This window comes from Vicugna pacos, chromosome 11 (assembly GCF_048564905.1).
Source record: "Vicugna pacos chromosome 11, VicPac4, whole genome shotgun sequence".
Taxonomy (NCBI): domain Eukaryota; kingdom Metazoa; phylum Chordata; class Mammalia; order Artiodactyla; family Camelidae; genus Vicugna; species Vicugna pacos.
In genome coordinates, this window is record NC_132997.1 from 29,771,410 (window position 1) to 29,797,066 (window position 25,657).

General features: G+C 36.5%; 1 protein-coding gene across 6 annotated transcripts in view; it reads right to left on the reverse strand.

The window, feature by feature from the left end:
* The window catches only part of ARID4B (AT-rich interaction domain 4B), a 127,509-nt gene that overhangs the window by 48,784 nt on the left and 53,068 nt on the right, over positions 1-25,657 (reverse strand). For all 6 annotated transcript variants that reach the window (XM_072970990.1, XM_072970989.1, XM_072970992.1 and 3 more), the window contains exons 5-8: positions 22,386-22,476; positions 13,489-13,568; positions 8,814-8,905; positions 1,312-1,450 (exon numbers count right to left, since the gene is read on the reverse strand). In XM_072970990.1, the coding sequence (XP_072827091.1) occupies positions 1,312-1,450; positions 8,814-8,905; positions 13,489-13,568; positions 22,386-22,476 (402 nt within the window). The remainder of the gene's footprint in view (positions 1-1,311; positions 1,451-8,813; positions 8,906-13,488; positions 13,569-22,385; positions 22,477-25,657) is intronic.

Genomic DNA, 25,657 nt, shown 5'->3' on the forward strand with positions numbered 1-25,657 from the left:
TTTCAGCCCCAATTAGTATTAAATGAGACTAAGTTCTTATGTGAACGAGCCAGCACAGCACCTGGCCAGCAGAAATGCTCCAAGCACAGCGGCTCTTCACAGTTCCTAGGAGCAGGCAATTATTCTCTAACATGAAAATGTTACCAAACACTTGTCAAATTTTACTCAATTTATAAATGCTAATTTCAAAAATAGAAACACAAACATTGTTTATGTGATTATGTCAAGACTGTTCGATTTAGAACACAATTTCACTCCAGTTGGCAAAAATTATTCATCACTACCCAAAAGATCTCAATTTGGTGGGGAGGATAATACACATAAATAATGCTAAGATTTTTAAAATAATAATGAAACGTGGTTGACTAAGCAGGTTATGGATCTTTCAGTATTGTAAAGCTTTAAATATTTTTCTCATCCTCAAGAAAACTAGAAATTATGATGAGAGAATGTTAATACTGAAAATACTGACTGTGAAAATTTAAATGTTCCTATTGTTTTAGAAAAAGACACACAAAGCTCTTTTAAAACATATTTTCAAAAGAAATTCTTACAAAGAATCTTAGTGCTTTAGGAAAAAAGAAATGATCACATACACCGACACTGAAGTTTTCAGCTTACCATTAACCCAAAGCTTGACGAGGCACTCAACCCTCGTAACACTCACTCTCCTCATCTCCAAACGAGGATAAAGAAGACACACCTCGTAATCCTTATAAAGATCTAGCACAGTCCTTGCACATAAGAGGCACCCAACAAATGTCGGATGGATACATGGATACAGGCAGAGGCAGGAAGGTATCAAAGTATTTACACTTATTAAAAGAAACAATTGCTCTCATTAGTTTTAATTATAATTTTATGAGCTGACATTTACTGGGCACTTAATTTGTGGAAAGCACTTAACTAAGCACTCAGGACAAAGAATACAAAACGTCCACTAAGAAGGATGACAAACAGACACCATCTGTAGACAACAGGAGAAAACAAGATTCTGCTCCTCTTGTGCAGCCATTCGCATGGTAGATTTAGAAGTTTAAAAACTTTGCATTAGGAATTTTTTTCTCTCTTCCCAAAACAGAGAGAGCAATGTAAACACACCTATCCTCTAAAATTATCATGATTTTGCCTTTTTTGGTAGACTTCAAGAGCTCTTTGCACTCAATTTTTAAAGTAAGCTGTGTAAACTAAATGATGCTACAATCATTTCCTCATTTTGTACCTATGAAAAATACTAATAAGAAGATAAACTGTTTCCTTCATGAACTTAAATAGTTGAAAATTAAACTCTCTCATACTGGAATTACTCACCAATGCAGGAAACCACAGTGCTTTCTTTTTATCCAAACTAACATAATCTACGCATACAACTTTTCCTAGTAGCTCATCAATCTGTTTCCTATCATCCTCGTCTTCATCACTGGAGGATGAAGAAGACTCTTCCTCTGGTCTAGGGAAAGAAAAAAAAATAATAAGATATTTCTATTCATCTTCACAAAGAATAAGCATAACAAGTTGATAAATATAGGTATCCTGTAAATCTTGCCCATTTCCTTAAATGTACAGAACAGCTAATTCAAATTTTTAAGTAGTTTTCTAAATTTTTAAAGAATAATTTTTTTAAAAGGTTATCATTAGAGGACAGCATACCAGTTTCCTAAAAATCTTTCAGGTTTACTGAGTGTTATTTTAAACAACTGAGAGGAAGATCAGAACAGAATTACTCTGATCCCCAAATTCTCAAAAAGCTGAAGGCCCTGTATTAAACATCCCAGGACTGCACTAAAATATACCAGACCCTCCTCTCAGGTTAAAGGAATTCTGGAGATGGTTAATTTTACACTCCTGGTACAAAGCTAAATTTAAAAGGGGGAAGGCAGGTCCTTAATAACTGGAGGTCAGGGTAGGGAGGGGAGGCCACCTGGTAAGAGTCACCAGTGCTGTCTTTAATATCATATATACACAAACTATGTATTCACAAGATGCTCAATATGGTTCTTTTGTATTATGTTAAAAATTCTTTTCAGTCACACTGTCTGCTGGACGTAGTTAATCAGAAAGATGTTAACTGCCAGAAGAAAAAGGAACTAACCAAAACCATCCATCTGATGGATTAGAGAGGAAAGTACAGAAAACTAAAAAGGAAAAAAAAACACACAACAAAAATTCTGAATCTGGTTCCAAGAAGGCCCACAATCAAATCAGTGCTAACAACTGATTGTACAAAATGCCCAGAATAAGTAAAGATACCAAGACATGTTGAATAAACAGACTGCAATGTATGTACTTTTTATAAAATAAAACAGAATAATGACTAGTATTGATTATCTAAAGAGATGAAAACATTTTTGGGATAGATAGCCATGACTAAGTTTACTGACAAAAAAATGTAAATTGACAGATTATTTTAAAACTTTAAACATGTATTTGGTTGATTGGAACAGACTCAATATAGTATTTTAAATCTGTCTTTGATGCCTTTCTCAAGGGATGACATTATATTGTCATCTATTGTATTTATATATTCCAATGTATATTTATATAGTCCAACATAAACATAAAGGAAGCAAAAACTACTATAATATTATTGAACATTTTAGAGTGATGGAGGAACACCATTTGATTTCAATGGTCACTCAATTAACTTAAAACTTGTCTCCTGGTAAAAACAAAACCAAAGCTTTAAAGTCTGCCACTGAGTAGAACTACTGTACTTCAAATGACACTTAAGGCAGTTTAACCCCTACTTAGAAAGTAGCCAATGGTAGTAGGAAAAACCAATGTACCTTCGTTTTAGCAGAGCATGAACACTTACAAACAGGCACAGAGCTCAGGGTAGCAATTACAGACTCCACAAATCTGATTTCTACTTGATTGGCAGAGCTTCAAGGACAAGGACTTTTATCTCTCCACTTTCTAATGACTGTAGAACACAACCAACCTCAAAACCATCCTTCCTGCTTTTTCAAAGGAGTCAGAGAAGACTCATTCAGCGAGAGTTTTATGGACACCCTTGATGTCATTATCATTAACAAGACAGAAAGTCGCAATGTCAGAGACAACATTCATCAATCAACTCTGTAAAACGCAGAAAGAGAGGACTGGGCTTTGTATGGCTAACAAAGTTATCTGTGACAGCATAAAGCTTCTAATTTCTTTCATAAGACTTAACAACTGTGAAGCCTTCAGACATGAGAAAATCATATATATGGGGAGGTGGGGAGAGAAGCCTGACTGGCTGCATAAAGCTGCCCCGGCGCCACTCCGAAGCCCTCCCCACCCCCAAGTGGGCCTTTGCTCCCGCAGCGCTGTTTCCTTCTCATGGGTCAGTTCTTCTGTCTCTGCCAGAATGAGCCCCACCAGCAGCCTCACTTCTAACAACGTGCTGTTATTGCCCCACCTGAAAAAGCAAAACATCCCCTGACCTCACTTTCTCCACCAGCCACTACCTCATTTCGTGACTCCTCTTTGCAGAAGAACAGCCTGGGATAAGCATCTTTATCTCCAAACATGTGGGAGCTCCTTCACCTGCTCTAAGTCTCTGTTCAGACGTCACCTCAATGCACTCACCCCGACCAGCTTATTCAAATTTACAGCCTCCCCCACCTTACTCTTGTTATTTCCATAGCACTCAGAAATCTATCATACTATAAAATTTACTTATTTCTTATGCTTTTTCTTTATTGCCCACCTCCCCTCAAGAGGGAACGTAAGCTCCAACAGCAGAGATTTTACAACATCTGTTTTGTTCACTAACGCATCCCAAGTCCCTGGACAGTGCCTGGCACAGCGCAGATGCTCAGTAAGGATTTGTGGACTAAATAAATGAACTGAATAGATTTCTTTCTTTCTACTATGGTACTTCTGATTTTTATTTCTCCTGAAATCACAAAATGTATACAATCAGTATAATGTATACAAGCAGTAACCATACAAGGCTCTTTTGACTTTTCCTTTTAGAAGAGTTTAGCCATGAAACTGTTTACATGAGACAAGTTCTCAAAAAACTGATACACTAAAATAAATGAGCATCAAGCATATTTTAAGGGAGCAAAGGCAGAACAAGCAGAGAACCCACTTGGTTTTTACTCCCCTCTGACACTGCTTCTTTGGTATCGAGGTACGTGGTTACAGAGCCACAGCCAAGTGAAGCCCTGGCTCTGAAATGCCATCTGACGGTGACACCGGCAACAAGGCCAGTTCACGTGGGAATGTTCACCACAGCAAACTGACAGCTCATCACCTAAAGCTGATCACACACCACTATTAACTGTCAATTAACTGTAAATCAAATAAGAACTTCAGACATGTCCTACAGAATACCAAATGATGAGGTGAAGCCAGCCACCTGAGCTGGGAACTTCGAGGCTCAATCTCTGACACACACTTCTGACTTCAATGTTCCTTATGCTTTCAAACAACTCAGCTTCAAATTTTGTACAGTAAATTGAAAATCTGTATTAATATCAGAATGGTTGTCAACATGTAGCTTCTTAGAGCTTAAAACATACAGAACATATGAATGGGTGTAAGCTTACCGATAAATGGGTTTGGATTTCTTCCCAACATCTATTAAGAAGGAAACTAGAACCAAATTCTCACATCAAAATAAAGCAGCTAATAATAAAAAGAACTAGAATTAGACAGTGGTGCTGGTAGCAAAATTTTGTGAATATACTAAAAACACTGAATACTGTATACCTTAAAGGGATAATTTTATATGTGACTTATAACTCAATAAAAAAGAGTTTTAAAGATCTGCAGACCTGTAAATACCAGGTACACATCACTAGTTTATTGAGTCAGCCTTAGCTCTATCACCAGGCAGAAGCCGTGCTCACAAATAATCCCTAAGAGAAGTCACTGCGAGCCTCATCGCGCTTCCGCCTGTGTCTGAAGGAGGAGTAACAGCAAGGAGACGGCTCTCCTACTTTAGCAGCGCCAGGTTACTGCCAAAAGCTTTTGGCGGGGAGGGAGGGAGACACAAGTATTTCTCTACTCTGAGGCATTCGTTCTGTTCTTTAGGCAGAATCAAACAGTTATAAAGGCAAAATTCAATCACGCTACACGTTGATCAAAAGGATCAATAACTTGATTTAAAAAAAGTAACCAAGAGGATGGTAATCTTTAAAAATGAAAGTATTTGAATCTATTAGGATTAATTAATTAAAAGCAGAATATAAGTAAAACAAGGGACAGTGTCAAAAACAATCAACTTTGGAATAGCTGGAGGCAAACTGACTGATACGTGGATTAACAGTTGTCAAAAGAAAACAAAGGTAGTGATATGCCATTTCAACAATGGAGTCCAGAGAATTTCGGGAAGAGATAACCTAATTTATTTTTGTACAAATTTTACGTGGCAATCAGAGAACCATAATGAAGACCTTTTTGAGCTGAGTAATGGAAGAGGAAACGAGGTCAGATAAATGACCTTAAGATCCAGGTTCCAGACTGTTGCAGAAAATCACTCTCAAGATAGGGGAGAAGGAACGTTGAGGAAATGCAATTAAGGAGACAGGCATTGCAAACTGTGGTGCTTTACACACCAAGGCTTAAGCACTAAGCAAGAATGTGACAATGTCTCCAGGCAGCGAGAATGACCCAGCGGTGAGGTGAAGGAAGAGCGAGCCAGACTACAGATGAGTGCCTGAATGCCCTACAATGCTAATTCTCCACCTCTCGTCTGCCTTCATACTCTGCACACGTACAGCATGATTCCAACAGCAAACCTTCATACACAGAGATTCTCAACAGGAGAATCACCAACTTAGAATGTTTGCTAGAGTCTTTAGAAAGCAAAGATCAACTTTCTCAGTGACAACTGCATGTGTTAGTCTCATATTCAAGAAGATACATCCTCAGCTAAGAGACATAACAGGCATTTTAACTGATCATAATTTTTGGTCATTTTTGTAGATCAATCTATGTGCTATTCTATAAACTACCTGATTTTTAATTTATCTTTTTACTTCTGGATGATATTTATAGAAAGGGAAAATATGTCTAAATATTATATGTAATGTTTTCAAATTTTTAAAAATATTGATATAAAAACTTTTCCCTGCAATACACATATAATATAAACAAAAGAATATTGTTTTTAAAATTCATATAACATAGCCAGAAACAGTCCTGCCTGTCAGACATACACACCAGTAAGCAGAATTTACACTCACATACAAACACATTCTTATATATAAATGAAATCATGTTACACACTGGTATTTCATGGAAGTTTTTTCATTCAATACATGATGATGATACCCAGTACTTACAGAGTGATTACTACATAAACCCTTTAAATATATAAACTCATTTAATCTATGCAACAACTCCAAGAGACAGGTAATACTATTATCTTAATTTTACATATGAGACTGAGGCATGAAAAGTCCAAAGTCACACAGCAAAGAAATGGGAGAGGCAAGATTCAAACCCACGCCATCTTCCTCCACAGTTCACACTCTTAACTACGCCACACCACTACTCTCAAGGGCTTGAGAAGTGGGAAATCTTGGCTAATGAGATAATTTTACATTAAATACACCCCACCTCACTGTACTGACAACATCAATCATAGTTAAGAATTGACTATAAAGCCATGGGGAAGGTGCTAATGTCAATGGTGGACAAAATTTTAATTCACAGTTGAAGTCATTAATTTTCAAAGAGATATCAAAAGATTTAACTTATAAGTGGTACAGGGAATATTTTATGACAATACAACAGCCCTCTGAAAAACAATATTAGATAACAGTAACATTTAACAATCACAACAGGACTCTTTCATACTAATAATGCCATTGTGCATTTTTCATTTATTTTTCTTTCTGGCTACAACACTCAATTTTTTTTTAAGAATGCTCGATTTTTAAATGTAATATGATGAAGAGTAAATAATAGTTACAAATGGAGTATCCTAAAAATAATCAAGACACTGGCAAGCTACATCACAAAATAAATTATTCAGCTAGTAACTGAGAAAAACATTTTCTAAAAGATTGAGAGAGTTAAGGGAGAAAAACAATGTATGGTCCAAGTCACTTGTGGGAAAGTAAGTAATATTAAATTTTTTTTCAATGCAAAGATTAGTCTTTTAATTTCCTCCCTCAAATGAATCATTATATTCTGTTAAAACTATCCTGACAAGTAACTGTTGTACTCTTTTATCTAAACAACAACAACAAAAAATCAATCAACTGAATGAGAAAAGGCCTACAGAACACGGTGAGTTCAAGACCTAGTCCTTTCCCTCCTCTGTTCCTTGGATTAGTTATTCCAAGGCCAATTTCCCCAATTTTTAATAGGGATTAAAAAATAACACCCACCTTCATGAGTTTGCTGTAAGGCTGAACTAAACACCACGAGAGACAGGCTTACCCAATTTCCATCTCCAAAGCTCAGCCACTGCTACATTTAATGCCTGATTGCATATTGTGAATGGAAGCATTCACTTACAATAAAGGTTTCAGTAATTCAACTCAGTATTCCTAACAGCTACTCTGACAATATTTGGCTTAGGCACATTAAATTTTAAAAAATTTTATCCGAGTAAAATACTCAAAATTGTTTTTAAAATAACCTTCAACAGAACAGATTAGAAACTAGTCTCCTGCCCATCCTTCCCAATTTTCTCCTGCTCCACGGAGACATCTGCTGTTAACTCTTCCGGCTGTGTCTCTGACAGTTAGCACCTTGTCTCTGAGTAATATTCTTATACTGCTACTTCTTTATTCATGCATTTTTAAACATTATTCTATTAACTCCCCATTTTGTTGTAATGACTTGACTTAAATATTTAAGCAACCTCTCTACCCTCCATCTTACTAACACGGTTATTCTTTCTTATATAGTTTTTGAGGAGTTACTAACTGCGCCTTTGCTGTTTTTCTCTGTTTGTTATCACTGTATCATATCCCCTGCCTTGGGGGGGGTATGATACAAAGTCCTTTTTAATAGAAATGTCCCCTCCTTCATTCTGCATCCTGCTGTCTACGAGCACCTAGTGTTTCTGTGGAGAAGTCTGATGCCATTCCACCTTTCAGTCCTTTGCAATAAATTATTTTTCTTTCTGGAACTGTTTGAAGATTGTTGCTTTATCTCTAATGACCTGAAATTTCATGACACTTTGATCCTATGATCCTTTTTAATTTAAAGCCTTTTGGAGTCTTGGCACACTTCACTGAAAGTAATTTGTTAAATATGTAGAATATGTGTCACAACTGTAAGAAGACATAAAAATAAGACAGTCCCTGCTATCAGAAAGATCAAAATTATTAGGAAGAGAAAACAAACACTACAATGATAATAATAGGTGAAATACTATCTGTGACAGTACATAAATGCAAAGAATTCAGAGGGTTCAGAAGAGAGAAAAACATGTCTGTTTTCAAGGAAAGAGTGGGGAGACACAAAATGGTTCACATAAAGGCCAGAGCATTCCTGGCTGAGACATGAGTAAGTGAGACACTGGCATGGAAGGGTGGCATTTAGGGACAGAAAAAAAACCAGCATGGTTAAAAAGCATGATATCAGGAAAACAAAGGATGTTATCATTCAGGAAATACTGACTAATCCCATTTTGACAATGGCATCAGGATGTATTTAAGGAGAAATGGGAGGTGGATAAATACAGCTGTTGAGGTTGGCTGAGCACGGAGAACCTCAAGCACGCATGCCAAGGAGTCTGAAATTACTCTTAGATTCAGTTAGCATTTTGCAAATTACAATTTAAAATTCATAACTATTAAAACAATACTAGAAGGAGAAATGAATTCAGGTTCAACTAACAGTTATGAAAATGGACTTACATATGATTAGATCTTCTTCCTCTATTTGTTTTCTTTCCTATGACTGGAGTGCCAAAATGTTCAGGGTTGGTGAGTGGGAGCTGGTCTAATGTCTGTGGGTAGGAACATAAACCCATCAAAAGTTATTACGTTGCAAGTTCTTTGTTTTTTTCTTTTTAAACCAAATCAGTTTAAGAATATGCTCAGATTTTGAGATTAAAAACTTCCCCCAAGGAAGACAAAAATACAACTTTCCTAAAGATAGAAAACTCTTGTTTCAAAGATATTAGGACAAAGATAAATGAGCCCATTACCAGAAAAGAAAAAAAGTGAAAAGAAATTTAGTTGTTCTCTCTAGATAATTTCATTATCTATTTGAAGGCTTGGCAGACTTCAAAGAATGATTAAAATACAAAACAAAACAAATACGGCTCAGTGGAAACATCTGAAAGATAAGGAACTTATAGGTAAGTACCTAACTCCTAGACTGGGGCTTTCTTTGCATATATGGAATCATAATCCATAAAACAGAAATCTCAGTAACAGAAAATTATCAGGATGAGCATCAACTGCTTGAAAAAAGGCTTCAGATAGGCTAGATTAGTACTTTGCAAACATTTTCTGCAATAAACCTTTTTAAAGAAAATGTAGATATTAGTTTTTCTACATTTCATATTTTATTTTCCCTTCCTTTTTAATCTGAAGCATCCAATATTGTGCTTGGCAGGAAAATAAGTCAACAAATAAACATTTCTTCCTTGTTATCAACTGACAGTTCATGTCAACCCTTTTGTCCCTCACCCCATTCAAAAATAATGACTTCCAGGGAAGGAATTAGTTGTAAGTTAAAAGCAGAGTAAAGGAAAGGGATTTTGGAATGCCTTTGTTTCTCGTATCGGAGACTTCTTGGATTTTTCTTGCCATTATTTCCTGAAAAGGCTTATACATCTAAAACGTTAATATCAACCTGAAGATGCTATCCCAACTAACTTAACTCTCTGAATATCAATTTTGATAATATTCTTACTTTTTCTGCATCCTAAAGACTTTGCATAGTTGCTATTCCTTTAATCCCTCCAAGAGCACCTTTGCTATTACAGATATTTTTATGAACATAAGGGGAACTAAAGATCCCAGGAAACTGTCAGAATGGAAGCAAGGGTGAGGAACTACTCAGGATAAAGGCTTTTCAAAGTTATAAACACGAAGGTTATATGAAAGGATGTCCATCAACTTCGGTGTAAAGATCAGACATCTAAATATAAACTAATGTTAATATTAAAAGAAAATTAACTTTTGTTTTTAAAATTGAGATAATTTTTTGAAACGATGAATTAAATAAAACATGAAAGAGGGAAGTATATTAATAACCTATTTTGCATATTTGCTTAAAATATACATACATATATTTAAGGCACATATATAGATACATAGATATATATACCCAACAACAAAAAATAAAGCATAGGGAAAAGGTACTAGACATAAAGCATTAAATAAAAACTGATTTCTTGAAATGACAAAAACCATAACTTTTATAGAGCTAAAATACCTAATCTTTCGAATTTAGTTTGTAAGTTGGACATTTTAAAATATTTTTAAAAATTTAAAACTATTTGGAGGCAAATGGCCCAAACACAGTAATACGCCAGACAAAACTCTTCAAAAGTCACTTGTCAGTAACTCCTAATTATGCTTCTTAAGGGCAAAAATTTCAAAGTACTATATTTGGTAAACAGGCAAAATAAGTTAATTTGGCTTCACTTTCCATCAAGTTAACAAAAGAATTAAATGTCCCTCCCTATTCCCCTAAAATTAAAGTTGCTCTCTTGAAAGGAGAGATTCTATCAAGTACTGTGACTTCTGTTTTAAGCATCAGCTGGTCATTTCACTTGTTAAAAGAAAAATACCCAGGATTTCTGAAGAGTTATGTAGAAACCCCACACAGGAATTCTCAAATAAACCATCATCTCTTCCTAGTATGTACTAAAGAATCAGAACAATCTACCCCTGGCCTCAGTCCACCTCCTGGAAAGCAAGTGACAGAAGAGACTAGGGGAAGCGTAGAATTTGTCTTGTCTTTTACCTGAAGGAAAAAACCAAAGACTCCTGCCTATGTTAAAAGCTCAAAGAAAATTCTGCAGGCCTTGGGGAAACACGCCTACAGCCTTGTTACCTACAATGCACTGAGGAGATGTGGAGCAGGATTTTATCTAAACTCTATGGAGTTTTCAACTGCATGGAGTAAATGCAAAGAGAGAATACCAGCTGGTAAAACGGCTTTTGGAAAACACTCAGATTGTGAATGCTCTGTAGACATACCAAAACACTCTAACAGCTGTCAGGAAGTTGGCACCATCCTCACTAAGCTGGTTACAGCTAGAACCAGTGATTTTGATGCTGGATTCAAACTGAATGAAGTTCTTATTGTGATCTCTTATCACGAAAATATTGAATTTAAGTCTCTGGTTAGGTATGTAGCTTATTAATGGGATTAGTGGCCCAAAATACTGCCAGTATAATGTGGCTTTTCTTTCAAAGGCCAAACTTATATATAATAATAACAATGCTCTGTGCAAACTTCCAAAAAACTAAAACTGTCTTTTGAAGATATAAAAATTATCAAATAAAGGAAAGAATGCATAGATGGTAGGTTAAATACACTCCTGGTCATGTCTTCATAGAGCTTAATACCCTTAGAATTTTAAAATATTTTTGATTGATTAATGCTTTTTCTCCTCCAAAAGACAGTAAGTTACCCAAGGATAAATTCCATGTCTACTTAGCTTACCCCTGTGACCCCAGTACCTAGCACAGCACCTGGCCCATGGCAACAGGGAAAGGAGTAATAACACTAGTATTCCAATGTCCCTCTAGTAAAACATTGTTTAACATGTACAGACACGCACAGTGAAACAGATCCTTCTTAAAGTTAAGAAGGGTATACATGCCTTCACTTATGTGAAAAATCAAGTCTTCAAGGCCTCCATATTTGTTAACCAACTATAGTTATACATATGTTCTAACAAAGGGAAATGAAATTAGTTCTAAGAATTACATAAACTCAGAAAGAGTTCTATTACTTCACCAGTGTAAGAAGCCAAGTCCACTGTACTTGCCCCAAAGCTATACGTATTAGCTATATTTAAACCTTCACAATTCACCAAATGTACTGAAGGCTTCTGTGCAGAAAACACTACTGGAAAAAGCGTAGCCTATCAAGATGACAGAAACATGACTATTTCCCCAAAACAGCTTACAATTTTATAGAGAAAATGATAAAAGTAACCAAAAAGACCATAAAACAAAAATAAGAGAAGTACAAAAGGATTACAGGATAAAGAGAGCCAGTCTGCTCAGAGAGCTCCTGAAAGACACCCTGAAGGAGGAAGCACTCAGTGGCCTGAGAGGAGCAGGGCTCAGCAGAAACCAGGAGAGCATGAGCCATAACCTTGAAATACCAAATAGTCTTACGAGGCCGAGGTACAGGTAAATGGTAGAATATGAGACGGAAAAGATAAGCTGGAATCATAACAGAGAGAATACCTTAACTTGAAATGGGAATTCGGTCATGTAAGAGAAGGGAAAGTAACAACAAAGAAAAACATTAAAAATAAAGTCTAATAATTTAAAAAGCAGTATTAAAACGTCTCCACAGAAACACTGTTCTAAACAGTTACTAGAAAAAAGAAATCCTGGTTTGGCCACACTGTGCATTAATTAACATTTAGACTGGACCAGATAAGACTATTTGTAACAATATGTCCGTTTTAAAAGTTCTGAGTTGCAAGTTACTAATCTAGAAAACTTTGTGAATTCCCTCCATTCTTAGGAACTTAATGACACCTTTCAATTTCAGAGCATGGTTTTGATGATAAAAAGTGCTGGCTTGAGAACCAGTTCTGACCATCAATACCATCATCTCTAAGTTGAACATCACAATCGCAATGACCCTCATGACGCTGTAAATGTAAGGTGTGTAGAAAGCACTGAGCAGAGTCCCTGGCAAATAGAAGCACTTCATTTATTCATCCAACTAACATTTATTCAGTTCCTACTCTGTGCCAGGCACTGTTCTAGGAACTGGGAACAAAGTGGTGAAGAAAACATACAAAATCTCTGCTCTTTTGACACATTCTGGTAAGAAAGGCAGACAATAAACAATTAAGCACATATACATATTTTGGTGGCAAAGAATAGTATGTGCTATAAAGAAAACTAAATCACCCTGAAGGGATTATGAGGAATGGAAGGAACTAGCGCGGAAAGGGCGGTCGGCAAGCCGTCTCCGAGGAGAGGCTACAAGCAGCAGTAGCAGGTAGGGCCTGCTTACAGCATCTGCATTGCCTTTACTGATGGCGGGGCTGGCGTGGATCACATATCAGACACCTCTTTTCTACAGTTCTTCACAAACTAACGGAATCTATGTAAAAGCTGCCTAAAAATAATCATTAAACAGCCCCACAGTACTTTCTTCATGGGCAAACGCTAAAATACTTCTAGACAAAAAAGAATACTGAGCCTGGCACTCAAATGCAAGGCCTGAAACAGGTGTCACAGATGACACTATGGTGGTTTGGTGTATCAACGAGTTTTCCTGATTAACAAGTCAGCGGCTCTGGCTGGGAAAGGAAACCTTGCTGCCCGGATTCCGCGCACCCGGGCTGACGGCGGGCGCTGCGGGCGAGCCCCTTACCTCGCTCTCGGCGAAGTGCCTCTCCCCCTTGAGGCACAGCGAGGACCGCCGCAGCGTCTTCTCGTCCCCGTCGTCAAACACTGCGGGAGGGAGGCAGAAACGAAACCACTGAGCGGCTTTCAAGGTTAACAAGACGACATGAACTACCGTCTAATTTTCTCAGCGCAAACAGAGCTGTTGTCTAAAAAGCCTGCTTCTGAAATCTGGTCCGCACTTTGTTTTCTAACGAACAACTTCCCACGTGGAGTAGTTTTTCCAGTCTCTAGCGGAACAGAAGTAACTGACATTGAAAAGAAAACCTGAAATTAAAACATCGTCCCTGGAACAGAAAACACCAAATAAAAATGAGAAGTTGGCATTTTCAGAAGAAACTTTTTAAATGCTAATTAATCCTTCTCAGTATGGTAAACAAAAGGCAAGTTTTCCTGCTGGTAAATACTGACAGACTAACCTAGGAAACAGAAAATAAGAGTACCAATTTATATATTCAGACTACCCTTAAAAGATGACTCCATTTTTATTATTTAAAGCAACGTTCCTCAGCTTCAGTCCCAACACTGTGGACCAGATAACTGTCATGGGGGCCTGTGCCCTGCAGGACATTTAACAGCATCCCTGGCCTCCATCTCTAGATGCCAGTGGTACCCCCTTTTGCCCCCAGTTGAAAACTTACTTAAAGTACTAAAATGTCCCAGTAAACATTTATATATAAATAGAATATACGTATTTTTATGACATAATTTTAGCATATATTATGTTCCATACAAATCATGGAAAGGGAGTACCTCTACTTTAAATAAAGTCACCAGCCCTTGATTTTAGAAATAGTAGTTTTTGCCAAAAAAAAACACAAAACTAGGTTCTCATATGTTATATGTGACTTTACATTATGTGAGACTGGGAAAATACCTTTTACTACATCTTTTTAATGTTGTAACTAAAATATTCTATGGTAAAAGTGCCACATTCATGAGACAACCACATTTAATTATCAACAAAACTTACTACATAGAATTGCTCACAGTCTATAACCTACACAGATTCAAATATTTCCTTATGTATCAAAATCAAATTTTCCCTCTCTTCACCAGGTTTTCTTCTCACCCCACAAAAATATACGCAAAACACATTTATACTATTTCAAAGTTCCACCAAATTTTGACATCAACCAAAGACATTTTACTAGATGTTTATACTCATCTCTGAGGTCGTTAAAGAGCAAGAATTACTGCCATTCAATAAGTAATACTGGGATAATTACTCATATCTCTGCTATCAAAAAATACTATTTGATGATACTTCAGAATGTTCAAAAATTGTAGGTGAAGTAAAAAGCTTGTAAAACAAAAATAAAACTATAAATTGAAGAATACATTGGAAAATAAATGTATACCAATGGAAGGAAGAACTTAAAAAACAAGAATCAAAAGTAAAACTACAAAGGACTGAAGATACTATTATATATAAAACAGCTAAACAGCAATGTCCCACAGTACGGCACAGGGAACTATACTCAATACCCTATGATAGCTTCTAATGAAAAAGAACCTGAATAGGAGTGTATCTATACTCCTGAATCACTATGCTGTACACCAGAAACTAACACAGCATTGTAAACTGACTGTACTTCAGTTTTAAAAATGTTTTAATTACAAAGGAAAAGGTGACCATAGGAAAACTGACGGCAGAGGAGTAAAGCACAGAACACCTGCAGCTGAAGTGGCCACGGTTAACAGTCCCTTTATATATATACATATATAAACTCACACCCTGAAAATAAGAAAAAGACAACCAGTCCAAGAGGAAAAGAAAAAGCCTGGGAAGACACTATAAGCTGGTAATTCAAAAGAGAAAAAGAAACAGGGGATTACTGGATTCAAATGGTGGAGAAGAAGGATCCTGAACTCACCTCCTCTCATGAACACGATAAAATTACAACTAATTGCTAAACAATCATCAATAAAAAAGAGGGGAACCCACCAAAAAACATCTTCTACATCAAAAGACATAAAGACGTAACCACAACGAAACAGTAGGAGGGGCACACTCACGATATCGTCAAATCCCACACACACTGGGGCGGGTTGGGGGGGGTGCAACTCACAAACTGGAGAATAATTATGCGGTACAAGTTCTCCCACAGGAGTGAGAGCTTCGAGGCCCACATCAGGCTCCCCAGCTCAAGGTTCATCACTAGCACAAGGAGCCTCCAGAGCATGTGGCTTTGAAGGCCAGGGGGGTCTGAATGGCAGGAGCCCCACAGGACTGGGGGCGGAGAGACTTTATCCTTAAAGGATGCGCATACAATCTCACCTGCACTGGGACCAAGGGCAAAAGCAGTAACTTCACAGGAACCTGGGCCAGACCTACCTGCTGGTCTAGGAAGGTCTCATGGGGAGGTGGGAAGCAGCTATGGCTCACCCTGGGGAAATAAAAGCTGGTGGTGGACATAACAGGGAGTGTTCATCTGCCTGAACTCTCCTGGAGGCTGACATCTTGCTTGGGTGGTTAGCACCAAGACCTGGCCCCACCCAACAGCCTGCAGGCTTCTCAGGCCAAACAACTAACTGGGCAGGGACACAGCCCCACCCATTAGCAGAAGAGCTGCCTGAAGACCTCCTGAGCTTACAGTCAGTTGCCTCTCAACACATCCCTAGACAAAGCCCTGCCCACAAGAGGGCCAGGACCCAGTTCCACCCACCAGTGGGCAGGCACCAGTCCCTCCTGCTAGGAAACCTGCACAAGCCTCTAGTCCAACCTCCACCCACCAGGGTGCAGACACCAGAAGTAAGAAAATAACAATTCCACAGCCTGTGGAAGAAGTCCACAAACCCAGGCCAAACTCTCCCCTGGGACCTGCTGATCCCTGGCCCTTGGGTGACCAGTGGGGAGTGCACTGCTGGGACACACAGATGTCTCCTACAGAGGGCTACATCTCCCAGGCTGAGAAACATAACTGATCCACACATACATAAAAATACAAATAGAAACTTACACAAAATGAGGCAGCAGAGGACTATGTTCCAGACAAAGGCACAAGATAAGAACCCAAAAGAAGTAAGTGATGAGGAGATAGGCAATCTACCTAAGAATGAGTTCAGAGTTATGATTCTAAGGTTGATCAAAGATCTCGGGAAGAGAATGGATAAACAGAGTGAGAAATTTGAAGTTTTAAGCAAAGAGTTAGAAAATATAAAGAACAACCAGAGTTGAAGAATCTAATAACTAAAATGAGTAACACACTAGGAGGAACCAAAGGTACACTAAATGAGGCAGAAGAACAGATCAGTGATCTAGAAGGCAGCAGTGGTAATCACTACCACAGAACAGAACAAAGGAAAAAGAACAAAAAGAAAAGAGGATAGTGTAAGAGACCTCGGGACAACATGAAGTGCACTAATATTCACATTACAGAGGCCCCAGAGGTAGAAGAGAGCGGGGAAGGACTTGAGAAAATATCTGAAGAGATAACAGCTGAAAACATCCCTAACTTAAGAAAGGAAATAGTCACTCAAGTTGAGGAAATGCAGAGAGTCCCAGATAGAATTAACCCTAAGAAGAATACATCTAGACATATTTATAATGAAATGACAAAAATTAAAAATAAAGACAGAATATTAAAAGCAACAAGGGAAAAGTAACAAATAACACAGAGTGGAACTCCCATAAGATTAGTCTTCAGCAGAAACTCTGCAAGCAACAAGGGAATGGCACGATATATTTAAAGTGATGAAAGGGAAAAACCTATAACCAAGAATACTCTTTCAGCAAAGCTCTTGCTAAAATTTGATGGAAGAAATAAAAGCTTTACAGATATGCAAAACCTAAAGAATTCAGCACCACCAAACCAGTTTTGAAACAAATGCTAAAGGAACTTCTATAGGCAAAAAAAGGCCACAACTAGAAACAAGAAAACTATGAAATGGAAAAGTTCACTGATAAAGGTAAACATACAGAAAACACAGGAAATCACGCACACACAAACTACAAGGAAGGTTAAAAGACAAAAGTAGTAAAATCATCTATATCCACCCACAGTAAGCAGTTAAAGGGATACACAAATAATCAAATGTAAAATACGGTATCAAAAACAGTAATCCTGAGGGGAGGGAAGTACAAATGCAGGGCATTTAAAGTGCATTTGAAATTAAGAGGGCAGCAACTTAAAGCAATCATGTGTCTATACATGGACTGCTATACCAAGACCTCATGCTAACTGCAAACCAAAAATACACAAAAGAGAAGACAGAATCCAAATGTACACTAAAGATAGTCATCAAATCACAAAAGAGAACAAAAGAAGAAAAAAAGACCTAAAAAACAAATTCAAAACAAATTAACAAAATGGCAGTAAGAACACACATATCAATAATTACCTTCAACATAAACGGACTAAATGCTCCAACCAAAAGATACAGACTCACTGAACGGATACAAAACCAGACCTGTATATATGCTGTCAATAAGAGACTCACTTCAGGGATAGAGACATACAGACCAAAAGTGAGAGGGAGGAAAAAGGTATTTCATGCAAATGGAAACCCAAAGAAAGCTGGAGTAGCAATACTTACATCAGGCCAAACAGTCTTTAAAGACTGTTGTAAGAGACAAAGAAGGACACCACATAATGATCAAGGGATCAATCCAAGAAAAAGATACAACAATTGTTAATATATATGCACCCAACATAGGTGCACCTCAAAACAAAAGGCAATTGTTAACAGACATAAAGGGAGAAGTTGACAATAACACAATAATAGGGGGAACTTTAACACCCCACTCACGCCAATAGATTACAGGGACAGAAAAACAGTAAGGAAACACAAGCCTTAAATGATACATTTGGGGCTTAACTGGTATTTACAGAGCATTCCATTCCAAAAGCAGCAGAATAAATATTCTTTTCAAGCGACATAGAACATTCTCCAGGATACACCACATTCTGAGCCACAAAGCAAGCCTAGGCAAATTTAAGAAATCTGCAATTATATCAAGCATCTTTTCTGACCACAATGCTATGAGCTTAGAAATCAACTATAAGAAAGAAAAAAGCAAAAATACAAATATGTGCAGCTAAACAACATGCTACTAAACAACCAATGGATCACTGAAGAAACTAAAGGAAAAATTGTGAAAATACCTAGAGACAAATCAAAATAAAAACACGACAATCCAAAACTTATGAGATACAGCAAAAGCTGTTCTATGAGGGAAGTTTATAGCGATACAAGTTTACCTCAGGAAATAAGAAAAATCTCAAATTAACAACCTAACCTTATAACCTAAAGCAATTAGAGAAAGAAGATAAAACAAAACCCAAAATTAGGGGAAGGAAAAAAGTCATAAAGATCAGAGAAGAAATAAATGAAAGATACTTAAAAAAAAAAGAAAGAAAAGATGAATGAAACTAAAAGCTGGTTCTTTGAAGACAAACAAAACTGATAAACCTTTAGCCAGACTCAACAAGAAAAAAAGGGAGAGGGCCCAAATCAATAAAATCAAAAGTGAAAAAGCAAATGTTACAACTAACACCACAGAAATACAAAGGATCATAAGAGGTTACTATGAACAACTATACGCCAATGAAACAGACAACCTAGAACAAATGGACAAATTCTTAGAAAGGCATAATCTCCCAAGACTGAGCAAGGAAATAGACTAATATGAACAGACAAATTACCAGTCCTGAAATTGAATCACTAATTTAAAAACTCCCAGAAAACAAATCCAGGACCAGACAGCTTCACAAGAGAATTCTACCAAACATTTAGAGAAGAGTTAATGCCTACCCTTCTAAAACTATTCCAAAGAACTGTAGAGGAAGGAGCACTTCTAAACTCATTCTATTGAGTCCACCATCACCCTGATACCAAACCCGGACAAAGATACCACAAAAAAAGAAAATTATAGGCCAGTACCACTTATGAATATACATACAAAAATCCTCAGCAAAAGACTAGCAAGCCAGCTCCCCAATGCAGTAAAATCCTGTAAGTGGGATTTATTCCAGGGATGCAAGGGTTTTTCAGTATCTGCAAACCAGTGTGACACACAAGACAAGGATGCCCACTCTTGCCACTTTTATTCAACACAGTTTTGGACGTCCTCGCCTCAGCAATCAAAGAAGAAAAGGAAATAAAAGGGATCCAAATTGGAAAAGAAGAAGTAAAGTTGTCACTTTTGCAGATGACATGATCCTATAGATAGAAAATCCTAAAGATGTTACCAGAGAACTACCAGAGTTCATCAATAAATCTGGCAAAGTTGCAGGATACAAACTTAATATACAGAAATCTGTTGCAACAAAATATCAGAAAAAGAAATTAAGGGAACAATCCCATTTAACATCACATCAAAAAGAATAAAACAGAAATAAACCTACCTAGGGAAGCAAAAGATAGACACTCTGAAACTATAAGACACTGATGGGAGAAACTGACGGAAAGGAATACCGAGTTCTTGAATGGGAAGAATCAATATTGTTAAAATGACCATACTATCCAAGGCAATCTACAGATTCAATGCAATCCCTATCAAATTACCACTGGCAATTTTCACAGAACTGGAACAAAAAAAATTTTTAATTTGTATGGAAACACAAAAGACTCTGAATAGCAAAAATAATCTTGAGAAAGAAGACCAGAGCTGGGGTAATCATGCTCCCTGACTTCAGACTATACTACAAAGCTACAATAATCAAAACAGTGTGGCACTGACCAAAAACAGACACACAGCTCAATGGAACAGCATAAAAAGCCCAGAAATAAACCCACGCACTTACAGGTCAATTAATCTACAACAAAGGAGGTTATACAATGGATAAAAGGCAGTCTCTTCAATAGTGGTGCTGGGAAAACTTGACAGAATGAAATTAGAACATTCTCCGGCACCATGTACAAAAATAAACTCAAAATGGACTAAAGATCTAGATACTCTAAAACTCCTAGAGGATAACATAGGCAGAACACTCTTTGACATAAATCACAGCAATATTATTTTCAATCTGTCTCCTAGAGTAATGGAAATAAAAATAAAAAACAGGCAAATGAGATTTTAATTAAATTTAAAAGCTTTTGCACAGCAAAGGAAACCATGAACAATACAAAGACAACCTACAGAATGGGAGAAAATATTTGCAAACGACAAGACTGGCAAGGGCTTAATTTCCCAAATATACAAAATAGCTCATACATTTTAATATCAAAAAAAAAAACAACCCAATCAAAAGATGAGCAGAAGACCTAAAAAGACATTTCTCCAAAGACATACAGAAGGCCAACAGGCACATAAAAAGATGCTCAATGTCACTATTATTAACTATTTGAGAAATGCAAATCAAAACTACAATGAGGTATCACCTCACACCAGTCAGAATGGCCATCATTAAAAATCTACAAATAATAAACACTGGAGAGAATATGGAAAAAAGAGACCCTCTTACACTGTTAGTGGGAATGTAAACTGAAGTAGCCACTATGGAAAACAGTATGGAAGTTCCTTACTGTTACCATATAGTAAGAGTTAACATATGATCCAGCAATCCCACTCCTGAGCATATATCAGGAGTAAACAACTAACTCAAAAAGACACACGCACCCCAATGTTCATAGCAGCACTATTTGCAACAGCCAAGACATGGCAGCAACCTAAATGTCCACTGACAAATGACTGGATGAAGAAGATGTGATATATATGCACAATGGAATGCTATTCAGCCATTAAAAAGAACAAAATGATGCCATTTGCAGCAACATGGATGGACATGGAGACGGTCACTCTAAGTGAAGCAAGTCAGACAGAGAAAGACAAGTGTCAGGATATCACTTACATGTGGAATCTAGAAAAAAATGATATAAATGAACTTATTTACAAACTAGAAATAGACTCACAGACATAGAAGATAAACTATGGTTACCACAGGGGAAGGGGGAGCGGTAACTCAGGAGTTTAGGATTAACAAATATGCACTACTATATATAAAACAGATTAAAAAACAAGGACCTAGCATGCAGCACAGGTAACTATATTCAACATCTTGTAATAACCTATAACGGATCTTAAAAAGCATATATATTATAATATATATGTATAACTGAATCAGTTTGCTGTACACCTGAAACTGAGACAACACTGTAAATCAACTGTATTTCAATAAAAATTTAAAAAATAAAAAAAAACTTAAAAAGACAGAAAATACAAATGAACAAATGCTCCTCTCATTAAACTTATGAAAATATGCTCCATCTCATGATTACTCAAAACTAAGATACTATTTTCTGTCCAAATAGGCAAAAATTTTAAAATATTACTCACATCAAATTTGACAAGGACTGGGAAAACAAGTATACTCATACACTGTTCACAAGAGTGTAAATTAATATAATCTTTTAAGAAAGAGTTTTCATTACCTACTGAAGTTTTAAAAAGTACATTGCCCTTCAATCTATGCCTAGTTGTCAATGTACACACTATGAAAATACTGGAATAATGTGCATGTACAAAAGACATTCAACCCAGCATATATTTAAGAAAACTGGCAACACCATTGGTAATAGAAAATAAATTACATTATATCAAATATTATGAAACATATTACAACTAAAAAATTGATCTATTGCACGACAACATGAATATACTTAACACTATTTAAATACACAAAGGTCTTCTCTAGGATATACTTTGAAGCAAAAAAAAAGCTAGAAATCCAATTATATAATATATACACTAATTTCGAATTCTATTATGTATGTATTTATAAAATAAATGTTCTAAAGATCTGGAAAGATAAAAACCATTAACAGTAAGAACATCTGTGGCAATTACGGAAGTAAATGAATAAAAATCTGCCTTATTTGTATTATCATTGAAATACACTTTTAAAAGATTTATTTCCTTACCTACAGTGTACCAACTCGCATCTGTTAATTTATTGATTACAGCTTCCTGATAGGCACCGTCAAGATTCTTCACTTCCACAATAGCTCCAACCTAAAGTAATAAAAAAAAAAGTTACAAAAACTTTTAGAAGATGAATAAACAAATCAAAAAGTGTCTTTTTTCCCCCGCTAATTGGGTACATGGCAGGTGAAGAATAAAATAACTGATCTGATTTGTGTTAATGTGCCAGCAGTTTTACTTAACACTGTTTTTGTACCATTAGTGAAAAAGTTAAACACTATCTAAGTATTATTATGAAAATAGCTTTTCCAGTATTATGTCCCTGAAAGAGCCTTGGGAACCCTTGGGGGTCTGAGGAACCCTGCCTGTGAAATTTACTGTCTGAACCATATCACCACTTCTTTTTCAAGGAGGCTGGGAAGAGTAGGAAAAAATAAGAAATAACTTCGGGGTCTCCTTGAGAGTTAAACTGTACCGGGGGGGTGGGAAGGGACAGACTGGGATTTCAAAAGGTAGAATAGTTAAACAAGATTATACTGTAGAGCACAGGGAAATATATACAAGATCTGGTGGTAGCTCGCAGCGAAAAACAATGTGACAATGAATATATGTATGCTCATGTATAACTGAAAAATTGTGCTCTACACTGGAATTTGACACAACATTGTAAAATGACTATAACTCAATAAAAAAAGTTTTTTAAAAAAAGTTAAACTGTACCATTAATGACAATCATTTAAAATAGCTTCATCTGATCAAGAAAATGCTGATGATTACATTCATATGGTCTTTATAACTACATCAAACTCTTAACACTTTCGCACGGCAAAGAAAATCATCAACAATTTGAAAAGGCAACCTACTGAATGGGAGAAAATGTATCTGCAAATCATGTATCTGACAAGGGGTCAAAAATCAATATATAAAAAGAACTCATGCAATGCGACAGTGTAAAAACAAAAACAGTCCAAGTGAAAAATGGACAGAGGTTCTCACATTATTTACAAAAATAATCTCCAAATGGATTAAATATAAGACTGGAAACCATAAAGCTCCTAGAAGAAAATGTATACTCTTTGACATCACTCTTAGCAATATTCTTTGGATCTGTCTCCTAAGGCAAAGGAAAAAACGCAAAAATAAACAAATGGGACCTAATTAAACTTAAAAGCTTTTGCACAACAAATGAAAAGACAACTTACTAAATGAGAAAATATTTGCAAATGATATAACTGACGGGAGTTATTATCCAGAATATATGAACAGCTCACACAGCTCAATATGAGTAAAATAAACAACCTGATTAAAAAATGGGCAGAAGACCTGCATAGACATTTTTCCAAAGAAGAAAAGACATATAGATGGCAGACTGGTACATGAAAGGATGCTCAACATCACTAATCATCAGGGAAATGTAAATCAAACCCACAATGAGCTATCTCCTAACACGTATTAAAATGGCTTATCAAAAAGACAAGAAAGAAAGTATTGGCCGGAATGTGGAGAAAAGGAAACCCTTGTGCACTGCTGGTGTAAGTTTAAACTGGTATAGCCACGATGGAAAACAGAATGGAGGGCCCTGAAAAATTAAAAATACAACTAGTATATGATCCAGCAATTCCACTGCTGGGTAGTTATGCAAAGGAACTGAAAACACTAATTTGTAAAGATCTATGCACCCCCGTGTTCGCTGCAGCGTTAGGTACAACAGCCAAGATGATATGAAAACAATCTAAGCATCCAATGACAGATGAATGGACAAAGATGCCTGTGTGTGTATAATTCAGCCACAGAAAAGAATTGAAACCTTGCCATCTGCAACAACATAGACCCTGAGTGCACTGCGCTGAGTGAAGTAAGTCAGACAGAGAAAGACAAGTACTATATGATATCACTTATATGTGGAGTTTAAAAAATGAGGAAAAAAACAAAACAAAACAAAACTAAAAATATCAAGGTTACAGATACAGAGAGCAGACTGGTGGTTGCCAGAGGGGGAAGAAAGTAGAGGTGGACAAAACAGATAAAGGAGGTCAAAAGGCGCAAACTTCCAGTTATAAAATTAAAAGCCACGGTTATCACAGCATGGTGATTACAGTCAGTAATACTATATTGCATATTTAAAGAGTTGCTAAGAGGGTAAATCTTTAAAGTCCTTATCATTAGAAAAAAAATTCGCAACCATGTATGGTGATGGATGTTAACTAGACTTAATGTGGTGATCCTTCTGCAATGTACACAAATACTGAATCATGTTGTACACCTGAAACTAATAATGCAATATGCCAATTATACATCAATAAAAATAAAAGAAAATGTATATGGTCTTTATAATGATAACAAAAACAAAACTGTTCAAAGAGACTGTCAGCACAAATGCCCACAAGAGGGAATGAAATTCTAGAACTTTCACTAAATGACTACAGTCAACAAATACATGGTTTAATTTTTTTATTTAATACTCATGTGGTCTAGTAGTATTTTCATGTGAACTCACTGAAAACATATTGAGATCAGACCATCACTCTTGGAGGCTTATTTCCTCTAAGAGAAATATTTTATCCAAATGCTGATACTTTCTATCAGTTGACAGAAGGCTACAGAATGTATTAGGGAACAATCAAAAATCTACACACAGTCAATAAAAAAAAGTTAATTGAAAAATCTACATACAAAAAGAACTACAGACAGGAGAAATATTTTAACAATGTTGAGACCAAAATTTAATATACCTGCCTATGTCAAAATCCAAATGGTCTTAAGCCCTAATCACAAAAAAAATTTTAATAAAATAAGAAAAACCAAAGAAGCAAAATAAATCAACTATGCCACAAAGAGGCTGGAGCAACAGGAGAGGAAGATGGCTTGATGATACAAAGTAACTGTCTTTCCTGTCCCTTGCAACACTGAACATTTTTTGTAGTTGGTACCAGCTGGCCTGCGCCAGGTGAACAGGGTAGTCAGGCACTGAAAAGCTGTGATGGTGTTATTATGAGGCAAAAACACAAATAAGGCATGAAGAGGTATGTGTTCTGATCATCCAGAGGGCACTATGTTCAATTACAGGCTGTGAATCTACCAGAATTTTGGTTATCATTACTGGCTCTAAAACCTTGGCCAGATAACTTTATCTCCCACCTCCCTTCAGTTTCCTCTTCCATAAGGAGATGTTATGAAGATTACACAAGATAGTATGTGCGGAGGACTCAGTACAGTCCTAGCACATACTAAGTGCTAAATGAATGGCAGCTAACATCCAATCATACACATG